Source organism: Durio zibethinus, chromosome 25, assembly GCF_047325235.1.
Source record: "Durio zibethinus cultivar Kanyao isolate XHJ-2024 chromosome 25, ASM4732523v1, whole genome shotgun sequence".
Lineage (NCBI taxonomy): Eukaryota > Viridiplantae > Streptophyta > Magnoliopsida > Malvales > Malvaceae > Durio > Durio zibethinus.
The window spans coordinates 15768308-15793990 of NC_143186.1; the positions used below are offsets into that span (position 1 = coordinate 15768308).

A 25683-nucleotide genomic window follows, 5' to 3' on the forward strand; every position below is an offset into this window, starting at 1 on the left:
GTTAAGAAACATGGTGAAGAAAGAGGGAAAAGGCATCATTTTTAAAGCTATTTCCTGCTACAAATGGGTGAAAATGATCATTCAAGATCAAATCCAACAGAAAAAAACAACGGGTACTTTTATTTTTGCAAAAAAATTGGGTTAATTCAGAAATGTATAAATATATTAGAGGAGATAAGTAACCGAACATGCACTTATTCAGTAAGCTTAAAAATGAAAAATCTTACCTTTTCTTCGTCTTCTCCATATGATCCATCATCATAGTCATCTTCTTCTATATGTCTTCTTTCTCTCTTCAAAGGAAACTGCATTCTCAAAGTCCCTATAACCAAACAAGCCCTTCATTAGTCAAGACTCAAAACCACCTTTGGGCCTTTAAAAAGAACATGCATGACAGACTGTTCAAGAAAAATTGTAAAAAATAAAAATTAAAAATTAACCCACTGTAGAAATCAACAGATCCGGACAAGCCTTTGTCACCAGGAATGCTGACTGTGGGCTAAGATTCCTTGTGCTAAGTGAAATGAAATCAATTTATCAAGTTCCCATTTTTACCCCACAAAGAAAGAAAAGACAAGAAAAGGGGTAAATTTTAGCCATGTTTCTCCACCGTTGGATGGATCTTGAAAAGTGAACCAAAAACACTTTTGAAGAAGATCAACGGTTTTGAGAGAAGGGAATATGTAGGACAAAAAAAGTCCACTGATATATAGTAATGTCCTTTTCAAAGGAGCGGCGCAAGATATTTATATTACGAATATAATTATAAACAAAGAATAAAGATTAATTAAAAAAGATAGTTCCATAATGGCTAGTTTTATTAGTGGATTTGTTGTCTTTGGCTATATGGCTAAACGGCTCATAAAACAGCTTCAGACACCTCAATCTCTATTTGTCTTTTAACCCGGCATTAAAATTTAATTAAAACAAGTGCAAGACATTTATCTAAACGAAGGCTCTCAAGCCAAGCCAACAGGACAGTCAAAATCTAAGCCACGACCAGACATGGACTCTTAAGACAATAACTAATATTTTTTTATTCAAAAGTAACAAATCTTTGTCTTAAAATGAAAACTAAAAATACATTAAAAATTATTCCAATCTAAAGCCCTTTCTTCTCTACCTAGTTTCACACTTCCTAAGCTTCCACTCCACTCTTCAAAAAGCTCTCCCTTTTCTCTCTCTGGCTCTGCAAATTCCCTTCCTTTACCCATTCTAAAATTCTTGTTTAATTCTAAGAAAAAATGAGGGGTCCTTTGGGGGCAGTGATAGGAAGGTATCCATCAAGTGATGGAACTACACAAATTGGAGGGATCATTAGGCACAATAGGAAATGTAGAGATGTTGCTTTTCTTGTTATTTTTATAGCATTTTGGGTTGCTATGATTGTTAACTCCAGCTTTGGGTTTAACCAAGGAAACCCATCAAGGTAAACTTTCTTTCCTTCTTTTTTATTTTATTTTACTTTATTTCCTTTTATAAGCCTTACCCACTTAATATTTTTTTTGAATCTCAAAATGGGCATATTTTATTTTGGCATAGATTGCAGTTTATTGGGGTTTTTATGGTATGTTTTGTTTATCTCTTAAATGGATTCCTTCATTTGGTTTCCTTATAGTTTAGCTCTGATGGGTCTCTTTATGAGTCTTTTGGTAAAAAATTGACTTGAATTTGTTCTAGAATAATTTTTGACTCCATTGTAGATGTTAACTACCAATCACCGATTCTTAGTTATATGTTTATAGCTTCTTCTCAGGGAGATGATAACTGCGGATAGCGTCATTTGCCATCTTAGCTTGTAAAGGCCATACTAGATAATTAGAAGTTCCCTGTAGGAAAAATGGTTGCACGATCATACAGAAGTTATGAATGCGGGGCTGCCACTCTTGTAATACCAAAACCAGGCTCTTAATTATGTTTTCAGATGATACTTGTAGTTGTATCTAATTTCAGGTTTCACCTTTTTGATAATTAAATTGGTTCAGACTTGTATGTCAACCTTCACTTTGTTTGGATAAATCATCATAAACCCTCTTGTTGGTTTTTGAAGCAGACAAGAGGCAGTGGCTATGGAATAAATGTAGATACTTACTAAACTTCAGAGTTGCGCCTAGTAGTTAGTAACCAGTTAACTGATCTATTTGTAAACAGGATTAAAGATGAGAATTGCAGGGACTTAGCTGAGCTAGAGATGATCAATACGTAAGGCTGTGGCATTTCTTGGTACTTTGGGATTTTAATTGTAGAGTACTAGTACCTATATATGTTCTGGTTTCAGTTATTTGAATGTAACAAACCTGAGTTTATGTTGAGACCTGCACTTAACTTGCATGGAATTGTCCACTTTACGTTGAAGGTTTTGCGGTTTTGTTCTATAAAAGATGCCTCACAACTATGGGCTTAAGTCTTTCCTTATATATCATATTGTAACCTCACATTTTCCAATTATGAGATTGGCGGTGTCATAGTTTGGCCGCTTGACCATCGGCACCTTATCTTAGAAGTAATGTAGAGTTAGTTACAGAACTATTCATTTAGATTTAGAAAACACTTTTGGCCTTGGAACCAATGAAAATTACTGATATTTTGTGGAAAAAAAATTTTCTTTCCATTTCTTTGGGGCATGAGTTCTATATGGTGCTGTTTGCCTATTCATGTATGTATTGTACCTTCGTTTTGTTTTGCTTATTCTACTTCTTACTCTATGTTTTTCAATTCAGCTTTTTCTATTTTCTTTATTGTGATTTTGATAATTTTTCTATGTTGGATGGCATATCAGGCTTACATATGGCCTAGACTACAAAGGGAATTTATGCGGTGACAAACACGCTGATCCAGGTCTTCGTGAGTTGGAACTCAAGTATTGGTTGAATCCAAATCAAGTTTATCAAAGTGGCGTGAAGGACAGCCAATTCAAATTGTCTGATGCTCGGAGCATATGCTTGTTGGATTGCCCTATTCCATCAGAAGATTCTCTAAATTGGGTCTGTGATTATCCAGAAGGGGATATCCGCCTTTCAATGGATGACTGGATCGATAGAAATTACGATTATTATGAATTCCTTACACCAGAAATGAGAAATGCTTCCCTTCAACTCCAGGGTCCATGTTACCCAGTTATATTTCCTAGTGTGAATGGTAGGTATAACTGAAAATTCTTGTTTTATAGTTTAATATTTATTGCATCAAAGCATACATGCATTTTCTTTTACCATCTTATGAATTATTTAATGTATGCTTTTCCAGTTTACTGGAGCTGCCAATTCATTGCTCGTGCATCAAACTCATCTTTGCGGCATTGGCAACAGATGGGTGGAGTGAAAATCAATGAGGATATTGTAATAGATAAATCCATTCACAGGTCCATCAATTCTCGGTCATCTGTCTTAAAGGTTGAGCAACTTTCCTGCAAAACATTTATTCTTATCAAGGATGTATCTTAATTATCTTGCCTATATCAATTTCCTGCCTAGCTTGTTTTGATTGGGGATGAGAGAGAGAGAGAGAGAGAGAGAGAGAGAGATTGTGTTTGAACTGTTAACTCCTTGAGATTTATCAATAAACTATGATTACTCTTCTTTGCCTTTATGACGAGTTTGTTACTACATTTCTGTAATTTATCCTCGTATGTACTTCTAGGTTCTGTCAACTTATTGGTTATTGGGCAAAGCAATCCTCAATGTGGTTGCTTATTTAATACTTATTATGACGAACAAATGAAAAGTGTTATTATCTAACTTTATGAAATATGAATTTACATATTCTAGATTTTAAAGTTAATCTCATGTATTATTGCAGCGTTACATGGCTGATATTGGAAAGGCATGGCCAGTATTGATAGTTTGTGGAGGGCTCTTGCCACTATTTCTGTCAGTAGTATGGCTGTTAATGATTCGCCATTTTGTTACTGCAATGCCATGGATCACAGTTGCCCTCTTTAACATTCTCATAATAACAGTTACAATGTTTTACTACTTAAAAGGTTAAAGTATTCCTCTTACCTCTTAGTATTCTTTACCAGATACTATAAATTCAGAATTCATACTAGAAATAGTTTAATTTGTTTCGTGTATGTATTTGAATGCAAGGAGAACTACTAGTTTCAATAAAATACTAAATTTATCTTGTTCTTCTTGCTTTTTAGCTGGATGGATTGGGAATGATGCCATCTCCCCTATCATTGGTGAGCATGATCCATACATACATGTTTATGGACGGGTGGGTTATTGTTTTTATCTTTATTAGGTAGCCTTAATAATAACTGGTATATTTGTATTTTGTACATGCTAAAGATTTGCTTCTTTCAGGAACTAAATCATCTACGTGCTGTTGCCATTCTTATGACATCTGTTATGGTTGTTTCCATCCTAACATCTATTGCAATTGTTCGCCGCATCCTAATGGCAACATCGGTCCTGAAGGCAAGTATGATTTAGTTATCATATGTTGTGAGGAGGACCAGACTTTCTGAAACCTATACTGTTAGATAATTTGACATGGCTCTGAAAAGAAAGGAAAAGAAAAAAATAGTGCTTTCTGCATCTAGGGGCATGCAAATGATTCAATTACTTAGATCATGATGTTTTAAAGTGATTTGCGTTTGCATCAGCTAGTGTGGCTTAGAATAGTCTTTTAAGACACACACTTCTGTTTGTTCCTAGATGTTGAGTTCTTTGTGACTTACAGTTAAGAATTTCTTTGGAGGATGGAAGTGCCAAGTTACATCTTGTGTCTTCCTAGATGTCAAGTACTAATCTAGGCTAGCACTTGTACAGCAGAAGCTGGATGCTTCTGTGAGATTGAGCAATAGGCCGCATAAAAATCCCTGTTCTAGAACCCAAATGTTTTCTCTAGTGTGAGTTCTGATATTGCCAATGGTGCATCTGGATAGACAAGATAAACCTCCTTCTAATCATGCATTTTCCCGTTTTAGGTTGTACCAGTGCCTATTCTTGCTCTTTACTTTTCCTTGGTCTATAATGGTGTTCTTTGGTTTTTGTTTTGTTATAATGGTCATTTTGGTTTCATAATATAAAAAAGAGCTAAAGATGATATTATCCTTCCAACCGAATGCAGGTTGCTGCAAAGGTCATAGGAGAAGCACAAGCACTGATCATTTTTCCTATCATACCATATGCGATTCTTGCTATTTTTTACATGTTCTGGATATCAGCTGCTCTCCATCTTTTCAGTTCTGGTCAGGTCATCCAAGACAACTGTAATACCAACTGCTGTGCTTATGATCTTGAGTCAAAAAAGGTTAATTGTGATCGTTGCTGTGGTTATAGCATCCATTACACTCCTCATATTGCTGTTGCCATCTTCTTCCACCTGTTTGGGTGTTACTGGGCTACACAATTTTTCATAGCATGTTCTTCAACTGTGATTGCTGGTTCTGTTGCCTCTTACTATTGGGCTCGAGGTGAAACATCGGTAAGCTACTACCACTTTATAGTTTCACAGGTATACATTACATGCTGTTTGTATACAAATTTCTATGCTGGTGGTCATGGTTGTAGACAGCCACTCTGCAAACAGTTTAGAACCTCCCAAATCAAGCAAAACCCGAAGCTGGGTTTTATACAAATGCCAAAGATCTTAAAGTTATAGTTGAACTGCTTTTGCAAGATTGACATATTCTTTAGTTTACTTCGTATCTATTTCTAAGTAATATGGAAATTATTTTGTATATATTTGTAAGTAATATAGTAACACAATAAAGAATATATTTATAAGTGTGCACATTATCTTACTTAAGAATTTTATGTCTCTATTTCCTTTTTTTTTTCCTTTTCTTTTTGGAGGTATTTATTCCTGATGATTTATTCTTCCCTGAATATTTCTGTGGTTCACTCTTGCAGCCAGAGATCCCATTTCTTCCTGTTTTTGCCTCTATGAAGCGGCTTATACGATACAGCCTTGGGTCTGTGGCCCTTGGATCATTGATTGTATCCTTTGTAGAATCAATTCGTTTCATTCTTGAGTCAATTCGTCGTAAACTCAAAGTTGCTGGTACTACACCAGATAGTTGGTTTGGAAAGATGGGATATCATACTTCACAGGGATGTTTGAGATGTGTTCAGTGGACAATCAAATCAGTGAATCGCAATGCTTATATAATGGTATTCTTCCAGAACTAGTTTTGAATAAAACTAAACATATCCATACATTTTCCAAATGCTTGTACGTTATTATTATTATTTTTTGTATCTGACTATCCTAAAAAAAGAAAAGGGAATAGAGGAAAATGAAATTCTATGTTTGCTTTTCTGTCTGGGAAATGCCTTACACCAGCCTTCCCATGGAAACCTAACAAGTTGATGCTGGTGGTCAATGAGGAGTAAAAGAACAAAAAATTTGCAAAAGCCAGCTCTTTTTCATCATTCGTATCACTTTTGTTGTTACAACTGCCAATGTTGTAATCTCTTGTTTCGTTCACACATTCAAGAACTTTGTTATAGGACTTATCATCTTGCACTTAGACCTAATTAGGAATCTATTTGCCCAAGTTTTGTGGATTTATTTCTTGTTGTGTGGCCACTCTGAACTTTATCTTGAATGTTAACTTGTTCTTACAGATTGCTATAACTGGGAAAAGCTTCTGTAGAGCTTCTGCAATTGCAACAGAATTGATCATGAATAACATCCTGCGAATAGGGAGGGTGAATGTAATAGGAGATGTTATCCTATTTCTTGGGAAGTTGTGTGTCAGCCTTTCAAGTGCTGTTTTTGGTTTCCTCATGTTGGATGCCCACAAGTATAGATCTTCTCATAACAAAATATCCTCCCCTTTGCTTCCTGTGCTGGTATGTTTTCTATTCTTTGGACTTTAGTATTGTAATTTTTTTAGGTGAGAGATTGACATTTATACATGCATGAACCATGAGCAAGCAAACATATTAAGCTCAAATTTTCAATGATATGAAATCGTTTTTTTGCTGCTTGCAGTTTTCTAAAGTTATTCTGATAGCTAGTGTTAAAATTCCTGCTTGCATTGTGTTTTTTGCAGGTTTGTTGGGCTCTTGGTTATGTAGTTGCAACTCTCTTCTTTGCCGTGGTGGAGATGTCGATCGATACCATAATTCTTTCATTCTGCCAGGATTCAGAGGAGCACCAGGGAACAGCCCAATATGCACCTCCCCTTCTCATTGAAACTCTCAATGACCAAAATGAGATGCAGAGGCTTACTCAATGATCATATTTTGTGTAATTTTCAATAGACTTCATGAATCCTTAATATAATATAGTGTTCTTACCTTCTGGTTATCATTTCCATTTCTGGTTTCTTTTTGCATGAATCTTTTAAGTCCTTTGTTGTATATATTTGATAAGCACCATGTCTGGTTCTCTTATGTGATGGATCGGCTGATACATCATTATTTAGTTCTCTTATGTGAATCAGAGTGAACTATGGTATCGACCATAATCCCAAAATACTTAAAAATAATTAGATTTTGATAATTTTAAATAAAATACACTAACACCACACAATGACAACGAATGATAACATGGTATGATATGACAACGATGATAATATGATATGATATGATATGAAAAAATAAAAAAAATGATACAATTTAAAATTTAAATAAAATTTTTTATATAAATTCAAAAAAATAAAAATCTATTGATATTTTATGTATCAAGTGAATTATAATATAATATTATTGTATTTTATACATATATGACATAAAATAATCAAACAAAATACAAATTATCATATCTAAAAGCAAGCCACAAAGGCCCAACTGCACCATTGATGAATCTTGTCTGTTCTAAATTTCCTTTTGGGAAGGGGAAGGGGAAAATTCTCTTCAAATTCACTCTATGACGTGGTGACCACTGGCCATGTGCGGTGCTTATCCAATCAAACTTTTATGGCAGCATTATTGAAAGAGCCAAAGAGGGACACCATTCCTTCAGCTTTACTTTGATGTATAGGCTCACTTTATTCTAGAAAAATATCGCCCAAAATCAAAGGGTGGCCAGCCAGCAGAAGAGAATGTCAAACCGAAAGTTGGCTAGACTTCGAAGATTTGCCATGTGCTTGCACAGTTTCGATTTGAATATGTTGTACCAGGGAGAAAAATAAATTAAGAAAATACCTCTCAAAGGATATTTGGCCACTATTTCCCAACCGATGATGCTGGATTGTGACTCCTCTCTTGCTACTGTATAAATGGGGACAAGGCTCTTATCCTCAATTCCATATACATTAAGAAATAGGCAATAAGGTATTATTTCTAACAACCACTTCAAAAATATCATGCAAAAATTTTATTAACTGAAAAAACATTTGCTGTTGTATCGATGTCAAATGCGTTCAAACAATGTTTTGATATTGCAGCTATGGAAGACGCATGAACCCCAGGATATACCACCATGCTCGTAAGAAAACCAAGGGAAAAAAGGACAAAATTCAACATTAACACTTTATTTAGAATTTTGAATTAAACAAAAAAAAAAAAAAAACCATTGCCAGGTTTTGGCTAAGTTGTTCAAGTGTTCAATCTTCCTCTATGACGTTATCGCTATAGTCACGCCCTGTGTTGCCAAAAGCCTCGAAATGATTTAGGAGGATCCCATGTTTGTCTCATTCTTCTTCTTTGCAAAACTCAGGAGCTTTGGGTTGATTACATCAACTCGAATTGATATTATCCGACCATTCTCTTCCTCATTCCATTTAATCGATTCCTTCTCCAGTTGTTTCATAATCTGCAAAAGAAAATTTTAAAGCGCTAATTTCTTAACTCATAACATAAATATACATAAAATAGAGCATTACAACAAGCTCATTTGCAATATCGATCAGAAGATTAAACAAAAGTTAACTTGCAAGTGTATAAGATATGAATTGCTAAACAATGTTAAGAGTTTAGTTGATATACTCACCAATACAATCATACCAGTTATTGCAATATCAGGACTGAGTCTTGAGAAACTGATATAAATATTAGGATGTCTTTTCATGGGATTCAAGCTCATTTACAGTTGATGGGTTCTATCTCGGCTGAATTTAACAAAGGTGCTTTCTATCTAAATATCTTAAAAAATGAAACCTTTTTAAAAGAAAAGCTCATACCAGTCGTCTTCGAGCCCCTTTTTTGGTATCTTCTTCAATGGTTCCCACTATAATCCTCAGGCACTTAATAGCTGGTAAGATGAGTAAATATGAAGTCATGGCAGTTTACTTAAATAAAATACTGTGAAAAAACTTAAACAACAATTGTCATTGTTTCTTCTTATTCTATCTAGAGTGAAGTAGTACATCAAAATAAATACGAACAGTGAAGTTCCTTATTAGAAAATAACTTACATGAAACAGAAAACAAAAAATAATAAAAAGAGAATTATTCTATTCTAAAATAGAAACAAATTCCTAAAAAATCAGAATAGTTTACTAAATTAGAAGAGTAAATGAGAAACATTCCCACAATAAATTAAGAAATCAAGCTACAATAATATAGGAGAATCAAATCTGCACTAATGTACAAGAATCAGATCAAGCTACACTAATGTGGGAGAATTGGATCTGCATTAATGTAGAAGAATCAGATTTCTGCACTCCCCCTTAAGTTGGGTTATGAATGTTAATCATACTCAACTTGGATTTCAATCCGTCAAAAATGCTTCTAAGAAGAGTTTTAGTCAGAATATTTGCAATTTGTGAACTAGTAGGGATATGGGTCAGTTTGACCAACCTATTTTCTATCTTTTCCTTTATGAAATGTCGGTCCAGCTCCATGTGCTTGGTCCTATCATGATAAATAGGATTTTTGGTAATAGTTATAGTAGCCTTATTGTCACAAAATAGTGTCATAGATGTCACAGTTTGAACTTTTAATTATCCAAGTAACCTCATTAGCCAAATTCCTTCACAAATACCATGGGACATTGCTCTAAACTCAGCCTCAGTACTACTCATAGCTACAACAGCTTGCTTTTTACTTTTCCAAGTGACCAAATTGCCCCAAACATAAGTGCAATATCCAGTAGTGAATCTTTTATCTATTACTGATCCAGCCTAGTTAGCATCTGTGTACACCTCGATTGCCTCATCCATTGACTTCTTAAAATATAGACCTTCACTTGTACTCTTATTTAAGTACTGTAAGATGCAATAAACAGCCTTGAGATGCTCCTTTGTTGGATTATTCATGTATCTACTCACCATCCCTACCATAAACCCGATATCAAGCTGTGTGTGGAAGAGGTAAATAAACTTCCCAACAAGTCTTTGGTATCGCCTAGGGGTGTAAATGAGACATATATACTCACAAGCTATTCGGGCTCGATTCGAAACAAATTCGAATTCAATTCGATTATTGTCGAGCTAAGCTCAAGCTCGAGTTATCAAACGAGCCGAATTTGAGTATTTTAATATCCGACTTAAGTGGCTCGTAAGCCTAATCGAGTTTTTTATTTTTAATATATATATTTAATATTTTATTACTAATTCAGTTTTTTACCTTTAAATATATATACATACTTAAAAACCTTAAAGGGGCGTTTGGTTCGCGGAATTATAGATTTCGGGAGAAAGTGTGATCCCTAAGAAAATGTGATACTCGGGGTTTTCTTTCATTTTCAGGGCATCCCATATTCAGATTCACTCATATAGTTGGGAAAATCCACATATATTAAATCCTGAATAATTACTATATTATCCTTGGCATATATGATGAAAACTTAGATAATTCAATTTTTAATTGAAGGGGATTATTCATGACATTTTAAGCTAAAAAATGCTTTAAATAATCCTTACAAAATTTTTTTTTTGAGTGGATTATTAAAAGCGTTTTTTGTCAAAAACACCTTGAATAATTCTCATTAATTTTTATGAGTGGATTATTTAAGGTGTAATCCATTTTTGGCCAAAAACACTTTAAATAATCCCCTTACATTTTTTATGGATTATTCTAGATGTTTTTTAATAGAAAACACCGTAAATAATCCTTTAAAAAAATTGAATGGGGTTATTAAAGGTGTTTCTTGCCAAAAATGCCTTGAATAATCCCTATCAATTTTTATGAGTGGATTATTCAATGTGTTTTTGGCAAAAACTGCCTTGAATATTCACTTAAAAAAATTGAAGTGAGAATATTTAAGGCTTTTTCAGCCAAAAATGCCATAAATAATCCCTTAAAAAAATTAAATGGGATTATTCAAGGCGTTTCTATCCAAAAACGCCTTAAATAATCCCCTCACAAATTTCTTTTTATGGATTATTCAAGGCATTTTTTGTTAGAAAACACCTTGAATAATCCTGTTAAATTTTTTTACTAAGGGATTATTAAAGGCATTTTTAACCAGAAATGCCTTGAATAACCTCATTTTCGTTTTTGTAAAAGATTATTCAAGGCATTTTCTGGAAAAAAATGCCTTGAAGAATCCCTAATACAAAAATAGAGGCAATTATTTAAGACGTTTTTAGCAAAAAACACCTTAAGTAATCACTTCATAAAAATTTCATGGTTGACATAAGCATGCTCGCTGAGGAAGGATTCCATTGTTTGCTATTTGTTTGTTGTAACTATTCCAATATATGAGGCATGAATTGATTTTGAAGCTACCTACACGTTGCATTTGTAAAATGTGATAAATTTCTTTTTGTTTGTTCTTATCAAAAAGAGGGTTTTATTTCAAATTTATATTTTTATTTTCTGGAAAGTTTTGTTTGTTTTCATTTTAAGTTCAGCCAAGATTTTTAGTTTTCATTTTTCTCATTTTTTTCTTTTTTTTGGAAATAAGGCTTGTAGTTCTTATTTTAACTTGGATAATGGTTTATTTAGATATAATCTGAATGGAAGTTGATTGCTTTATGGGTTATGCTTTCAGCTGCTTTGAACTTTGTCATTTTATTTCAAGTTGGATTGATTGTTGTATTAGGTTATTTATTTATTTTTATGATATTATTTTGAAATATATCAGATTTAATTGATACAAAATATTTGTATTGAAAAATCTTAATTCGAGCTCGAATTCGAGTACCAGTAATTGAACTTAAAATCAAGTATGAAATCAAACTTATTTTTTATTGATAAACGAGCCTATTCGAGCGAGCTCGAGTAGTTTGATTTCGATTATGAATCGAACTTAAGCTAGGAAAATGAAACTCGATCAAATTTGAGCCAAGTATCATGTCACGAGGTGGGAGTCGAGCTCGAGCTCAAGATTTTCACAGTATCATCTCGACTTTGCTCAATTACACCCCCTAGCATCGCCCTTTATCTGTGAAAGAGCTTCTATTTTCATTTCCAATTTTATTAGTTGAGTCCATAGGTATTTCGGCAAGTTTGCATCCAATCATGCCGGTTTCTTTGAGTAGATCAAGTACATACGCTGAGACATTGATATTTCATTCTTAGACCGATCCACTTCCATCCCAAAAAAATATTTAAGGAATCCGAAGTCCTTTATTTCAAACTCCTTTGCAAAGACTTTCTTCAAATCATCTATTCCTTCCTTATGGTCTTCAGTGATTATGATATCATCCACATAAACAATAAGAATAACTCTTTTTTCTTCATTAGTGAACTTGACAAACATAGTACGGTCAGATTGACATTGAAGAAATCCATACCTTTACATTGCCTAAGCCAACTGTTTACACCAAGCTCGAAGAACTATTTAAGTCAATGCAAAGATTTTCGGAGTTTGCACCCTTAGCCCATGCTGTTTTTTGAAAGCAGGGAAAATTTCCATGTAGACAACCTCTTCCAATTCTCCATTTAAGAATGCATTCTTGATATCAAGATGGTGGAGAGGTCAATCCAAGTTAGCTACTAGTGACAATAGAACTCTAATTGAATTGAGTTTAGCTACCAGAGCAAATGTCTCCTCATAGTCTATCCCATTGGATTGAGTGAACCTCTTTGCAACAAGTCTGGCTTTGACTCTGTTTATACTTCCATCTGCATTGTGCTTTATTGTGAAGATCTACTTACATCTAACCGGATTTTTTTCTTTGGAAAAATCTGAAATTTCCTATATCCCATTCTTCTCTAATGCCTTGATTTCTTCAAGAATTGTTGCCTTCCAATCTGGTTCATTACGAGCTTTTTGAATATATTTTGGAATTTGCACATTGTCAAGGTTAGCTCGAAAGTTTGGATATAACTTGTCATATGAGATGTACTTGCAGATAAGATACCAGGTGCAAGATCTCAATCATTTTCTTAATGTAATATGAATGTCAAGGTCACCAGTTGGCTCACAAGTTTCAGTTTCAAATTCAATAGGGACATTACCTGTGTTAGTTTCAAATTCTTGAAAACTTAGATCAGGTTGATTTTTAGTGCTAAGGTCACTTCTTTCTGTGGTTTTTGCTTCCTTGAGTAGACTATCAGTTCTTTTGCTTTTTCTTGTATAATCTTAAGGTTTGAAGAGTTAAGAGTTGTCTGAATAGGTTGGGTTTCGAAATTTGCATGGCTAATAAATTAGGTAAGTTGAGAATCTAGTTTTGAAAGGGTTGATTGGGAAATTGGCAAGTCAACATCTAAGAATTAATATTCCTGAGCAGTATTCTCCCCCCAAATATCATTCTTGCTATAGCATAGAAGATTCTTAAAGAAAGGGACATCCATAGAGCTATAGAATTTTATTGTGATTAGTGAGTAACACTTACAGCCTTTTTGGTTTAAGGAATAACCAAGGAAGATGCATTTTAAGGTTTGGGATCAAGTTTGCTACGATTTTGTTGGCTAATATGAACAAAGGCAATGCAACCAAAGAGTTTGATGAGAATAGAAGAGATCAACCGAGTTTGTGGGTAGGAAGTAAAAAGAGTTTGACAAGGTGTTTTAAATCTAAGAACTTGATAAGGCATTTGGTTAACCAAATAAGTTGCAATGAAGACAACTTCTCCCCAAAACTATTTAGGCACATTGGAAGTCAACAAAAAAGATTTGCTCACTTCTATCAAATGTCTATTTTTGCATTCGACAATCCCATTTTGCTATGGAGTATCAACGTAAGAGCTTTGATGAGTAATGCCATGATTGGTAAGGTAAGGGCCGAGAATAGAATTGAAGTATTCTCTTCCATTGTCAATTTTTAGGACTTAGATTTTGGCTTGAAATAGGGTTTGTACCATGCTATTGAAGTTTTGAAAGATTTGCCTAACTTCGGATTTTTCTTTCATAAGGAATACCCAAGTGAATCGAGTATAATCATCGATGAATGTTACAAACCACCTAGAACCTGTGATATTGTTAACTCTTGACGGTCCCCAAGTGTCACCGTGAATCATTAAAAAGGTTGAGATGATTTATAGGAAAAACTAGGGTAGGTATTTCGAGTGTGCTTAGAAAGTTAGAAAGTTAACAAATTTCACACTGAAAATCTTTAAAGATGTTATTGAATAATAAGGGAAATAACCTTTTTAGGTATGAAATATTTGGATGTCTTAATCCATAATGCTAAAACATGATAAAGTCATCCTTACTAAAACTAAAGGCTAAGGTTGTACAAGAGTTTTGTAGTCTCTCAAGTGCATCATCTTGAAAAAGGTAGAGCCCTGCACGTATCTTAGTATTCCCAATAATTTTCCCCGAGCCCAATTCTTGAAATTCATACAAGTTGAAAAAAAATTTAGTGACACAACATCTGTCATTCGTAAGCTTACTGATGGAAAGTAGATTACAGTTTAAATTAGGGACATGGAGGACAAAGTCGAGTGTTATGTCTTTTGAAACTATAATAGAACATGTTCCTACCACCTTTAAGAGAGAACCATTAGCAATTTTTACAGCAAAACTATCATAGCAAGGTCTATATATGTTGAAAAAAGATGCATTTCCAATTATGTGATCTGATTCTCCTGAATCAACAATCCAAGATTGTGTATTTCCTCGTTGAACACTTACGGTCTTTAGAAAATGACCTTTGTGCCAACAAATTAGTTCCAAAGGTTGAAGACTTGTTTTGAAGGGTTTGTTGGAGCATTACCTCTTTGTAACTTTCCTTATGTCATACTTTGCAGAAGAAGAGTTCACACTCCTACTAGCCATAATTAAAACTCGTGTGGCTACAGTCTAAAGGTTCAGGTCGACTTGCTCTGATACCAGGTAGAAAACATAAAGAACAATTGTCTTTGTTTCTTTTTATTCTATCTAGAATGAAGGAGTACATCACAATAAATAGGAACATTGAAGTTCCTTATTAGGAAACAACTTACATGAAACAAAAAACAAAAAATAAAATAAAAGTAAAAAGAATTATTTTATTCTAAAATGAAAACAAATCCCTAAAAACTTAACAATCAAAATAGTTGATTAAATCAAAAGAGTAAATGAGAAATGTTCCCAAAATAAATTAAGAAATCAAGCTGCAGTAATGTAGGAGAATCAAATCTGCACTAATGTAGGAGAATCATATCAAGCTACACTAATGTAGGAGAATTGGATTTGCACTAATGTAGGAGAATTAGATTTCTACATATAAGACTAAAAAATAGAAGAGAACAATAACCTACAAGGGATGCCAGAAACAGAGGTTAAATGGACTCTGAGAAGATTAAGAGCTTCCTTGGGTTCAAAGTTACGAAAGTCAAGCGATATAATTTCGTCATCTCTGCAACAAAATTCAAACTTGTGACACCATTTTCTGAAACAACAGACAGCATTGTGCAACAGAATTAAGAATTTCAACATGCACCAACCTGGTTTCAAGCATCTTTTCAGCAGATCTTTCATCTGCTTCTCGGGCCTTCTTGTTAAAAAAATGACCCTAGACATTCACCCAAATAAAATATCAACAATTACATCTTTTACAACAATATCACTGCTTTAAAAGTTGTCTACATTGGATACTCAGCGGACTTGCCTCAATAATCTAATAGGAGTCAGTATTTCACAAATGCATTCCCAGATTAATAAAAATTTTTGATTAACCATGGAAAAGAAAATTTGACTCTAAACACATGCCGTGATGCATTAAACATCTTAATTCATGTGGAGGAAAGAAATTCTTCTAGGGCTGGTATATATATTATTATATCGCCGTCTTATTTTCAGTTGATCAAGTGTTGAACACTGATATCGGAAAAAACTTTTAAAACAGGCAAAGATCTGACTCGTACTAGCTCCACAAGTTTGGCTGCCCGTGCCTTATCACCCTCAGCAAATGCTTCAAGAGCCTGGAAGTTAATCAAGACTGTTAGTACTATTCATCCATTCCAGTTTAAAAAAATCATCCAACAGAAGTAATGCTGCCAAAAAAAAGGGGGGGGGGGGGGGGCAGAACAAGATGAATGCCAGGAAAAGCAAGATCTTGGGCTGTGGCCAAAGCAAAAGACTTGCAAAACTTATTAGATGGCCCCAGTATATCTCTTTAAAATTAAAGAAGCATAATGACCATCATTTACCAACTTTAGACTTGCTTTTCTAAATTGGTTCTATGAAAAGTTGGAACAAGTACATCTTCCAAAATTTTTGCAGATTAAACAGCTTACAGCTTTAAAGTATTCTTTCATTGTGATCCAATGCTCCTTCACAGCTTGTCGTAAGACATCATAGCTATTCTCATCGTCATCAAGTCCATCTTCCACTGCACCAGAAACCAAGCACAAGAAGGCTAAGATATTTGAAAAAGTTGTCACAGAAATGACATACAAAATCATACAATATAAAAAATAAAAATTAGGCTGCAAGATTGAACGGTTTTTAACATCCTCACAAATATTGGATTGATATGATATCATATATCACCTTGAAGTACAAAGGTAGCTCTAGGCTATTAAGGTACAATGGATTAGTCCTCAGGTGTATGTATGTCTATCATGCAGCCAAGAGTACCACAGCACATAGTCCAACCTGGTGTTTTTGTTTAGAGGAAAACTGAGAACACTTTGTGGGCAGATCACTCATGTTTATTGCAAAAATTTCGTATGCAAAGTTTCGTTTATTATTCAGTAAGTGAGTATGTAATCAAATAACAAATGAATTGTGGCTGACAGAAGTGCAGCAATGCTAATTAACTACCAATCAATTCCAAGTCATAGGGAGGCCACAAAATGAGTTGATTTATAACCTCCTTCTCTTAAAGCCATATCCTCTTTACTTTATTCGTTGTTCATGAGAACATTAGCAATGAATATCTCACTACAAAAAGCATAGACAAAATCCTTTACCATCTTTGGAAACGTTCAGCAGCTTTACAATAGTTGTAGGACCGGTATCTGTGTCCTTGAGAGGTTCGGTCACCAATTTACCAAATGCCCTTGATCTCCCCACCACTCTAACTGCACCATTTCTTTTTGGTACTTCCTCAGATCTTTCAGGAACAGTGAACAATGCTTCTAAGACTTCTTTCTCCATAGTGACTCTATCTTTGTTTCTTCTTGAAGATCTTTTAGGATTTCTTATCATAGATGTAGCTTCTTTGCTGCAAGGGATGCAAAGAAGAATATTGTGGCCCATAAGAAAGAATTTAGGGTAGCCTTTCCTAAAGAACACCTTTGTTTTAGAAAGTTAAGATGTGCAGCAAAAAGTCAGTACAACAAAATGAAATTGGAAAACACACCTTTGAGCAAAATCTTTGGATTGCGGTTTGTCTTGGATTAAAAAGAATTGGTCATCTGGACATATCCCTGTGAACTGTTGAAAGAATTGTGATGAGAAGATGAGTAAAGAAGCATGAAGCTTGCTGACAGTTAATATTCCTGTAAAGTGCAGGACCTAATGTGATATAAAACACACACCTAATGTGAAATATGAACAGTTGCGCAAATAGACCATAAAAGGAACCAGTAGAATCATCAGAATTTCACGATTTGATAGTAATTTCTACAAGATATTGTTGAAAAACTGGGTAAAGAAATGTGTGAACTTGGGCTCACCTTTTCAGCAGCTATACCAATAACATCATCAGACTTCTCTAGAGTTGAAGCTGACAAGTCAAGCAGTTTGTCCATGCTCTATGTGATCAATAAAACAAATCGGTATCATTGACTTGGCTTGGGATGCTAAATTAACTAGTAATCAAATATACACAGATAAAGGATAAAATAAAGAAGATAAAATGACTTAAGGATGATAGCAACGTTTAGGTTGAAATGGCAGCACACACTGAATGTTTTTTGCTTTCTTCAAAGGAGCACAAGCAAAACCGGGAGTTTAAGACATCATTAAAATCTAGTCTCTTAGAAACAATACATGCAGAACTATGGCCCAATTATTCTTTGAATGTTTGTGAGTTATAAAAACATACGTTATTTAAAACAAGAGGAAATGAACTAAATTCATGAAAGCTCTTCAAGCTCAAAGGGTATAAGTACTTCACCTTGTCCACATCAAACCCCCAACAATCTGCAAATCAAATGAATGGCAGGATTAAGCACATTATGAACTCAAATAAGTAACAGCAATAAAGAAAACATAACTTTATAGTTACAATATCATGTATACAAATGAAGAGAAATTTTTATCTTAAGCTGACTGCATTATTTTTGAAGCTAAAAACTACCAATTCGAAGGCGGAAAACTCAAAAAGAGAAGATCAGGGCATCAAGAGATAGCATCCTAGCAAAGGCCAAAGCAAGCAACAGAGGTAGAAAAGACGAGGGATAAACTCACACAATATAACATGTAATAAATGGAACAAATTACTGATATACTGCAAGATCTAAAATATATAAATGAACAAAATAACTCATGCCAAATAACCAAAAATTACCATCATGAAATTTCATGTCAATGATAACATATATGATGATGAAATAAAAATACTTGGGACTACAGAACTCAATATAACATGAGATACTCTCCTCTGTCTATATTCACTCCACTTCATATAATTCAATTGATCACATTATGTTGAATACTTATCATGTCACACTTAAACTTATACCTCCATTGAAAGATAATAAACGCACACACAAGCAATTTTGCACTAAACTTTCAGATAAGATTGCAGCTTGCATGACAAAAGCAGTAAACAACTCAAAGGCTAAAGGAAGCTAGCAGATTTACCAAATACTTCTTGAATTACAGACTTGTCAAGTTGAAATCCATCTCCAAGCATCTCATACAGAAATTCCTCAAGATCACCATTTGTGGAGCCATTCCTTGTTGTCCTATTTGATGGATCTTCTTCCCTCCATACTGTAGAGACTGGCAATTCCTTCGAATCTATTTTCACAGGTTTCATAGTCTCAGAAGAGTCGTTTCTTGATGGCCTTGGTTTGACATAGTTTCTCCCTATCACACCTGTAACACTTCCCATTGATGCAGAACCTTTTTTTGACTTGAATGCTCCAGCATTGGGATTGGCGGATGTATATTCTAAAGATGCTGCATTTTCGCTTTCCCATCCAGACGACAATTCCACAGATGTTGTACTAGTACCCACTGACCTATTTTCAAATGCATCAGCCCTAGCAATCAAGATCCTTCCATCATGTCTTGCACAAAGAATGTCACCAGCAATATTGACACTTCCTTTTGCCTCGTAATAAGCAGAAGCTATGTCCTCAAGAGAATACTGAGTACCAAAGACATCAAGCAGCTTTCTGAGAGCTTCTTCATCAAGATTTGCAACACATGCTATTCCTTTCATTCTCATATATCCTTCACAAAAGAGGGGAAAAGGAAAAACCATAAAAATTTTGATATTAGAGGAAGACAATTACAATGGAGTATAAATCAAGGTTACCAGAATTATAGTGCTTTTGGGTTTGCAGAATAGCTGTGTGCTCGGATGATTACATAGACATACATATCACAATATATAAACAAAACAAGTTATTTTGAAGAAAATTGAAAGGTTGAGAAAGAAATACAAAAAAAAAAAAAAAGAAGAAAATGGTTAATTTTAGCTGACCAGCTAAACTTAATAAAAGTGATGATATACTTTCCAGATTTGTAATCCTTTCACAAGTTTTGAAATCCACACCATTTTCTGTTACTGCCTGGCTTGTTTTATTGTATTGGAATCATAAAAAACACGCAGCATAACAGATAATTGGGCCTTAGGATGTTGAAACGGCAGCTCATCTCTTTCCACATTTTGGATCACATACGGAGTGCGATCCAGGACACAGTTGGAAAGGGAATCTAGCTAATTAGGTAACTATAGTATAAAGAATAAACAAAAAAAAAAAGTACAATTTTTCTTTGATTATTAATTTATTTACAGCCTTAGCCTAGAGAGATTCAAATGACATTCATTTCAAAGATCAACCTACTGGGAAAATAATCAAAATTCATTCTAAGAATATTGTTTCTGTTTGGCATTGCGATTGGAATTACATTTGTTGGCATTAATTTGACTGCTCATAGCAATGCCAAACCATTTTTTACAACAATCGCCTATCACACTGCTTAACTTTGCCATATATGCAAGTTTCATTACAATTTGTTCCACAATATTGATCCTTACCTCCATTTTCTCAACTAAACAGCAAGTCTTAGACATGTAAAATCGATATGTAGATTTACAAAAGAAATGTGCTTTATATCATAATAAAACTTCTTAATCACAAACAATTATAGCAAATATCAAATGGAGTTCTTTTAAATTCCTTTAGAGCTCTGTTTAGAAAAAGCCCAAAAAAAAAAAAGAAAATAAATGAAATTACTTTTCTTTTTCTGTATCATTTCTTTCCACTTTCTCAGTAACCAAACAGATGAAAAAAATACACAAATCTAACTATCATACCAAAGAACCACTTTCAGAATAAATGACCAAAAGAACAACTTTCAGAAAGAAAAAAAACCCTGGCATTGAAAATGTAAGAAAACACAAAAATCAAAACTTTCACATTTCTTCTGCTTTTCAATGTTCATCAGTTTCTCAGCAACCAAACAGATTATCAAACTAATAATGCTAGGAAACGGAGAGGAAACTAGGTTGATCATTGATGAAAAGCAGTCATTTTTATCAAGTTTTTAAGTTACTCAATGAAGGATTAAAAGATTAATAATAAAGACTAAGTGAATGCATGAGAAAAGAAAAAGAATTGAAAGAAGCATTGGCTTACTTGAAAGAAAGAAGATTCCCTTTTTCAGCTTTTTTTTTTTTTTTTCTTTTCCGAGGTTAAGCTTAGCTTCTTAAAGAAGTAAAAATTATTCAGAAAAAGAGTGAAATTTGAGGGTATTTATAGAAGTTTGAATGCTGACGTCATTAGATAAATAAAAAATTCGGAGGAAATTGCAAACTTGCGGGTAGGTGAGAGATAGAGTTCCCACGAGATGCTTAAGAGCGTGAGAAACACTCTCTTTAAACCCTCTTTCAGCCATTTCACTCTCCATACACTTGCCGCTGTAAAGCCCTAAAAATACCCAAGAGCAAAAATTCCACACTATTAAAAAAAAAAAGTTTGGATTTTTCAGCTTAGCTTCTTCAAAGGTAATTCCTTTTTTTTTCCTCTTTATTTACCCTAATTGATGATTTTTTTTTTCTGGGTTTCGTTTTTGGTAACTTAATTGTTGTTTGGTTTAACTGTTTTTGGAATTTGGGTTTTGGTTAATTTTCTAATATGAAATTGCTTCTTAAAAAAAAATTGATTTTTGATGTGTTGAAAGTTGTAAAGTTCATGTCTTTGCACCTTCATTTCCCAGAAAGTGGATGAAAAGAGTGTGCTTGAAATACAGTCAGTTCGTCGGAGTAGAATTTTATGACAGAAAAAAGCTGTAAATATTTTTAGATTATGACATTTAGGAGCAGGAAAGCATAGGTGCTTAAATCGGAAGGAAATTCTGTTTTCCGGTTTTTTGTTTCGTATACAGAAGAACATGGTGTTCTAAGAACCTGTTTTCTTTCATTTTCGTAAGTTTCCAGTTAGCTGTGAATGCTGTAGAGGCCTTGTTCTTTGTTTTATTAAGGTTTACAAAAAAGAACTCGGTTGCTTTATATATGTGCTGTTACCTGTTGGACTCGATATAGAAGTTGAAGTCCATGTATCTTGCTTTTCAAAGAAAATATTATCTTTCAGATTTGAGTTATTTTCTGCTCCCTGTAACATGTGAAGGAATGATCCACGGTACATTTGTTCAATGCTATCTTTGTTGAGTGCTAAGAATTAATGGTTAGCAGATTGGGTCTTTGTCAAATCTCATCTCAAACTAAGGCTTTTTGCAATTTACTTTAATTACAAAACTTATTTTGAGCTTTTAAAATGTTCTTTCCTGGCTTTGAAAGACATTTTATGGAATTTCGACCCCACAATTGCACCATTTATTTTGCCCTTTTTTCTTTGTATGAATCGTCAGTTCTTCTTATGTTTTACAGGAATTGTGAAAATTACTCTATGCAATTCAACCACATTGTTGGTAGTATCTTTGATTCAAAGAAATTAGTGTAAATTTGAAGTTCATATGACCTCTCCCACTTTGAGCATACAAATGAGTACACATTGTATCGTGAATTTTATATATATAAAAGCTCCATCTATCAAAAGAAATATTAAATTGGAGCTCTGACCATCTTATTTTGCAATTCCAAAGCTAACAAGCGTGATCACTGCTGTGATCTTATTATGCAATTAAAAAGGCCTCATGTCAAGTGGTATCCCTTATCAAACAATTAAAGAGGCCTCATCTCAAATGCATTAGCAATGCTACCGGTATCCCTGATCATGCAAGGTAAAAAGGTGTTATGTCAAATGTATCAGCAACTCAAGTGGTTGCTTATAATGGAGTTATTGATGTTCTTTGATTGCAAAAATTATGATAGCAGATGAATTTGGTAGAAAGAGATACAACATGAAGAGTTTAGTTTAACCATAAAGTTATAACCAAGTGTGCATTATTGTCTATTTGAATCTTCACTATGCATTAGACTTGGTCAGCAATAATATTTGGTATCTAGGTTGATGTTATACTAATCAGTTTAATAGGTTTTGCCAGGTATGGGAACCGGAGGAGTTATTGGAGATAAGTGGTCTATGAGGATGCTCTGGCTTTGTGCAATTGGAAGTGCAATCAGTACGCTACCATGACCTGTGATTTGGCGCTTGTTGCTTGGCATAATTTATATGATTGCACCGATTATTTGAATTCTTTTGACTCTTGAATCATATATTTTATTTTCTTTCCTGGCTCATGGTGATAGTTCATATTTATTCTTTTGTAGGCCTGTATATGGTGGCTGTAGAAAGACAAAAGCGGAACAGAGACCAAATGATGGCTGAAAGTTTAAAGGCCATGGATTCAGAAGGCAATGGTGAGCAAGCTTGAATGTTGACATGCTAATATGTTTACAAACTTACCTGTAACAACTTGCTAAACAGCTTCCCCAACATTTTCGATGGGGTCCTGTGTGATGTTCAGATTGGTGGGATTTTGTCTCCTGTGGTAATAAATTGTTTATTATTGAGTTTCAATGGATGAAAATCTTAGACCAATAATGAATGTTCTACTTGGAATATGAAAGAGAAATGATCACCTGTCCCGTTTCTTGTGCAATCGATCTTGTTCGTCTTGGTATTGCATATATTCATGAGAACCTCTTGAAGATTACGAGCTCTTTGCGATGAGCCAATGGAAATAAGAATCAGTATATATTCAAATTTCATAAACCATTAGCAAATGCCATAACTGTCTGGCTGTCCCCCAAGCATGAAAGTTGTTTTCCTCCTAGAAGCAAAACGACAAGTCGAGTTGAATGTGTTTACCGGTTGGTCGTTTGAGATGAAGACTAAGAATACTTTTAGACGGTACTGGACAACAGGTTCAACTGGCACCGATGCTAAATGACCTGTCACTCTGGTTCTTGGTTGTTTAAACAAAATCAAAGAAAAAGTGAGTCTAAGAATGGGGAAGTGTAAAGCCTGTTGTCTAACTTTCCACCAACAATCCAGCGTTTACTGCTCATCCGTTAGAAAATTCTAGTGAAGGTGATGAAATTATGGTTATATGAAGGCCAAAGCTTGACTCGTCATCGGAGGCAACAGAAAGGACAAACTAATTAGTACTTCCTCGGGTAAAATCTGGGATTCATAGATGATAAAAATCTTGGATTTGGATTGAATTTTATAAGTTCAGAATAAAATGAATTCGAGTTATCAGTTATCACTTCTAGAATAAAGCAGCAGCAATAGAGAAAAAATTTGAAAAACTCTGAATTACAGTATATTTATCTTAAATCTCCCATAATCACTGTCTCCAGGATGAATTAGTACTACTAAGTAGCCAGAACTCAATAGGAAGTTTCATTTTCAAACCACCCTAAAACCAAACTATCAATGAAAATATCAAAGCATTATTTAAGGCCATGCTTATCGTATTTCATGATCCAGAACTGAAAGAACAAATGATGTGCAGCTTAACCTCCCTCATGATGGATTAAATTCAGGAGCTGATAAGGAGGCTTAAGCTATATGAAAGGGTTGATTTCTTTTCTTTTATTTTCTTGTTATTTCCTTCTGTTTTGGTTGATGAATAGTGAGAGATTGGTGTTGCATTAAAGGCACGTAAATTTCTACTCATGCAAGGTCCATGATTCCGGATTAGAAGAACAAACCAATTAACATTTTCAACAATGCAATTTCTAGTTCTTTATTCATTTGCAATTTTTCTCTATAAAAGTAATGACAGCCTTCATTTGGTGGAGTATAGAAAGGACCAAAAGTAGGCAAATGGCCCCAACACTAAAATCTGCATGTATAATTCTGTCAGTTTTTTTATCCCTAGGCTTCAGTTTGGCTCATAGGTTCTTATTGAATCAGGTCAATGATGATCACAAAAATATGGAGCCTCAGCCTCCTCACCATGAAGCAGTGAAGAAGCCTAACGGGGAAGGAGTTGGTGTTGGTTATGGCAGTGGAAGTGGGTCAGGAGGTGGGAGTGGGCATGGATCTAGTATTGGCAAAGGTGTTGGAAGTGGGGGAAGTGGTTATGGGTCTGGTGAAGGATCGGGAATTGGATCAGGAATAGGTGGTAATGGTCATGGGTATGGGTATGGGAAAGGTGAAGAACATGGTTTAGGAAATGTTCATGGATGTGTTCCTCCATGCGTTCCTGGTTTCACCATACCAATTCCAGAAATCCCAGCAATCCCACGAATTCCAGAAATCCCAGCAATCCCACAAATTCCAGAAATCCCACAAATTCCAGAAATCCCAGCAATCCCACAAATTCCAGAAATTCCAGCAATCCCACAAATACCAGCAATCCCAAAAATCCCGATAATCCCAGTAGTGCCAGGGTGTGTAACTGGGCATTGTGTTGAGGGTGATCATCCTTGGGGCCCTATAACTGACTGCAATCCAGGCCATTATGAAGGGCACTGTCAACCATGGTCTCACCATGGACAACAAACACCAGAAGGATCCGCATCTAAAACTGCCAATGTGATGCAAGAGGCTATCAACAAACTTAGTGAGCCCTATCCACCAGATGAGGACCATAGTCAGCCATGAATGAGTAAAAGTGTTATATGTATTATCTAATGAGACCTAATGATGTTTGAGAGGTCTGCAATCAAACCCTGTTGGCTCAAAAGAATAAGAATAATAAAAACTTAAATGGTCTTTGGAACTTTTTTACAATATCTTAAATTTCCATCTTATTTTGGCCTATGTAGGGTATCTCACTTTCAGTGTATAACATTTCATGTGTTTGGAATGTAAGAAAATGCAGAGCAAGCTCATGCACATATATGTGTGTTTGTGTGTGCAATTAACAATCTAGAAATTGGGAGAATCAATTACAGTATATTCCATGTATTGGTTTCTTTGTTTTA

General features: G+C 34.5%; 3 protein-coding genes across 8 annotated transcripts; 2 read left to right on the forward strand and 1 right to left on the reverse strand.

The window, feature by feature from the left end:
* The first annotated feature begins 1122 nt into the window (after positions 1–1122).
* LOC111275822 (Plasma-membrane choline transporter family protein) lies at positions 1123–7352 on the forward strand. The gene is made up of 10 exons (XM_022861361.2): positions 1123–1429; positions 2780–3138; positions 3247–3392; positions 3799–3982; positions 4145–4218; positions 4308–4421; positions 5077–5433; positions 5862–6122; positions 6579–6806; positions 7010–7352. The coding sequence occupies exons 1-10, from the start codon at positions 1245–1247 to the stop codon at positions 7193–7195; spliced, it is 2094 nt and encodes a 697-aa protein (XP_022717096.2). The 5' UTR covers positions 1123–1244; the 3' UTR covers positions 7196–7352.
* A 902-nt stretch (positions 7353–8254) lies between these two features.
* LOC111275820 (putative nuclear RNA export factor SDE5) lies at positions 8255–21066 on the reverse strand. Of its 6 annotated transcripts, none has more exons than XM_089754415.1 (12): positions 20981–21066; positions 18972–19568; positions 18283–18308; positions 17840–17917; positions 17524–17597; positions 17132–17385; positions 16454–16548; positions 16082–16138; positions 15662–15729; positions 15476–15573; positions 9083–9153; positions 8255–8715 (listed from the first exon to the last, which is right to left on the reverse strand). In XM_089754415.1, exons 2-12 carry the CDS (start codon positions 19561–19563, stop codon positions 8572–8574), a joined length of 1557 nt encoding a protein of 518 aa, XP_089610541.1. In that variant the 5' UTR covers positions 19564–19568; positions 20981–21066; the 3' UTR covers positions 8255–8571. The 6 variants fall into 6 exon arrangements, with proteins under 6 accessions (XP_089610541.1, XP_089610539.1, XP_089610540.1 ...); XM_089754413.1 differs by having other exon boundaries at positions 18211–18308; XM_089754414.1 differs by lacking the exon at positions 20981–21066 and adding an exon at positions 19654–20931 and having other exon boundaries at positions 18211–18308.
* An 83-nt stretch (positions 21067–21149) lies between these two features.
* Positions 21150–25598, forward strand: LOC111275819 (uncharacterized). The gene is made up of 2 exons (XM_089754417.1): positions 21150–21348; positions 23074–25598. Exon 2 carries the CDS (start codon positions 24530–24532, stop codon positions 25358–25360), a length of 831 nt encoding a protein of 276 aa, XP_089610543.1. The 5' UTR covers positions 21150–21348; positions 23074–24529; the 3' UTR covers positions 25361–25598.
* Positions 25599–25683: the final 85 nt, after the last annotated feature.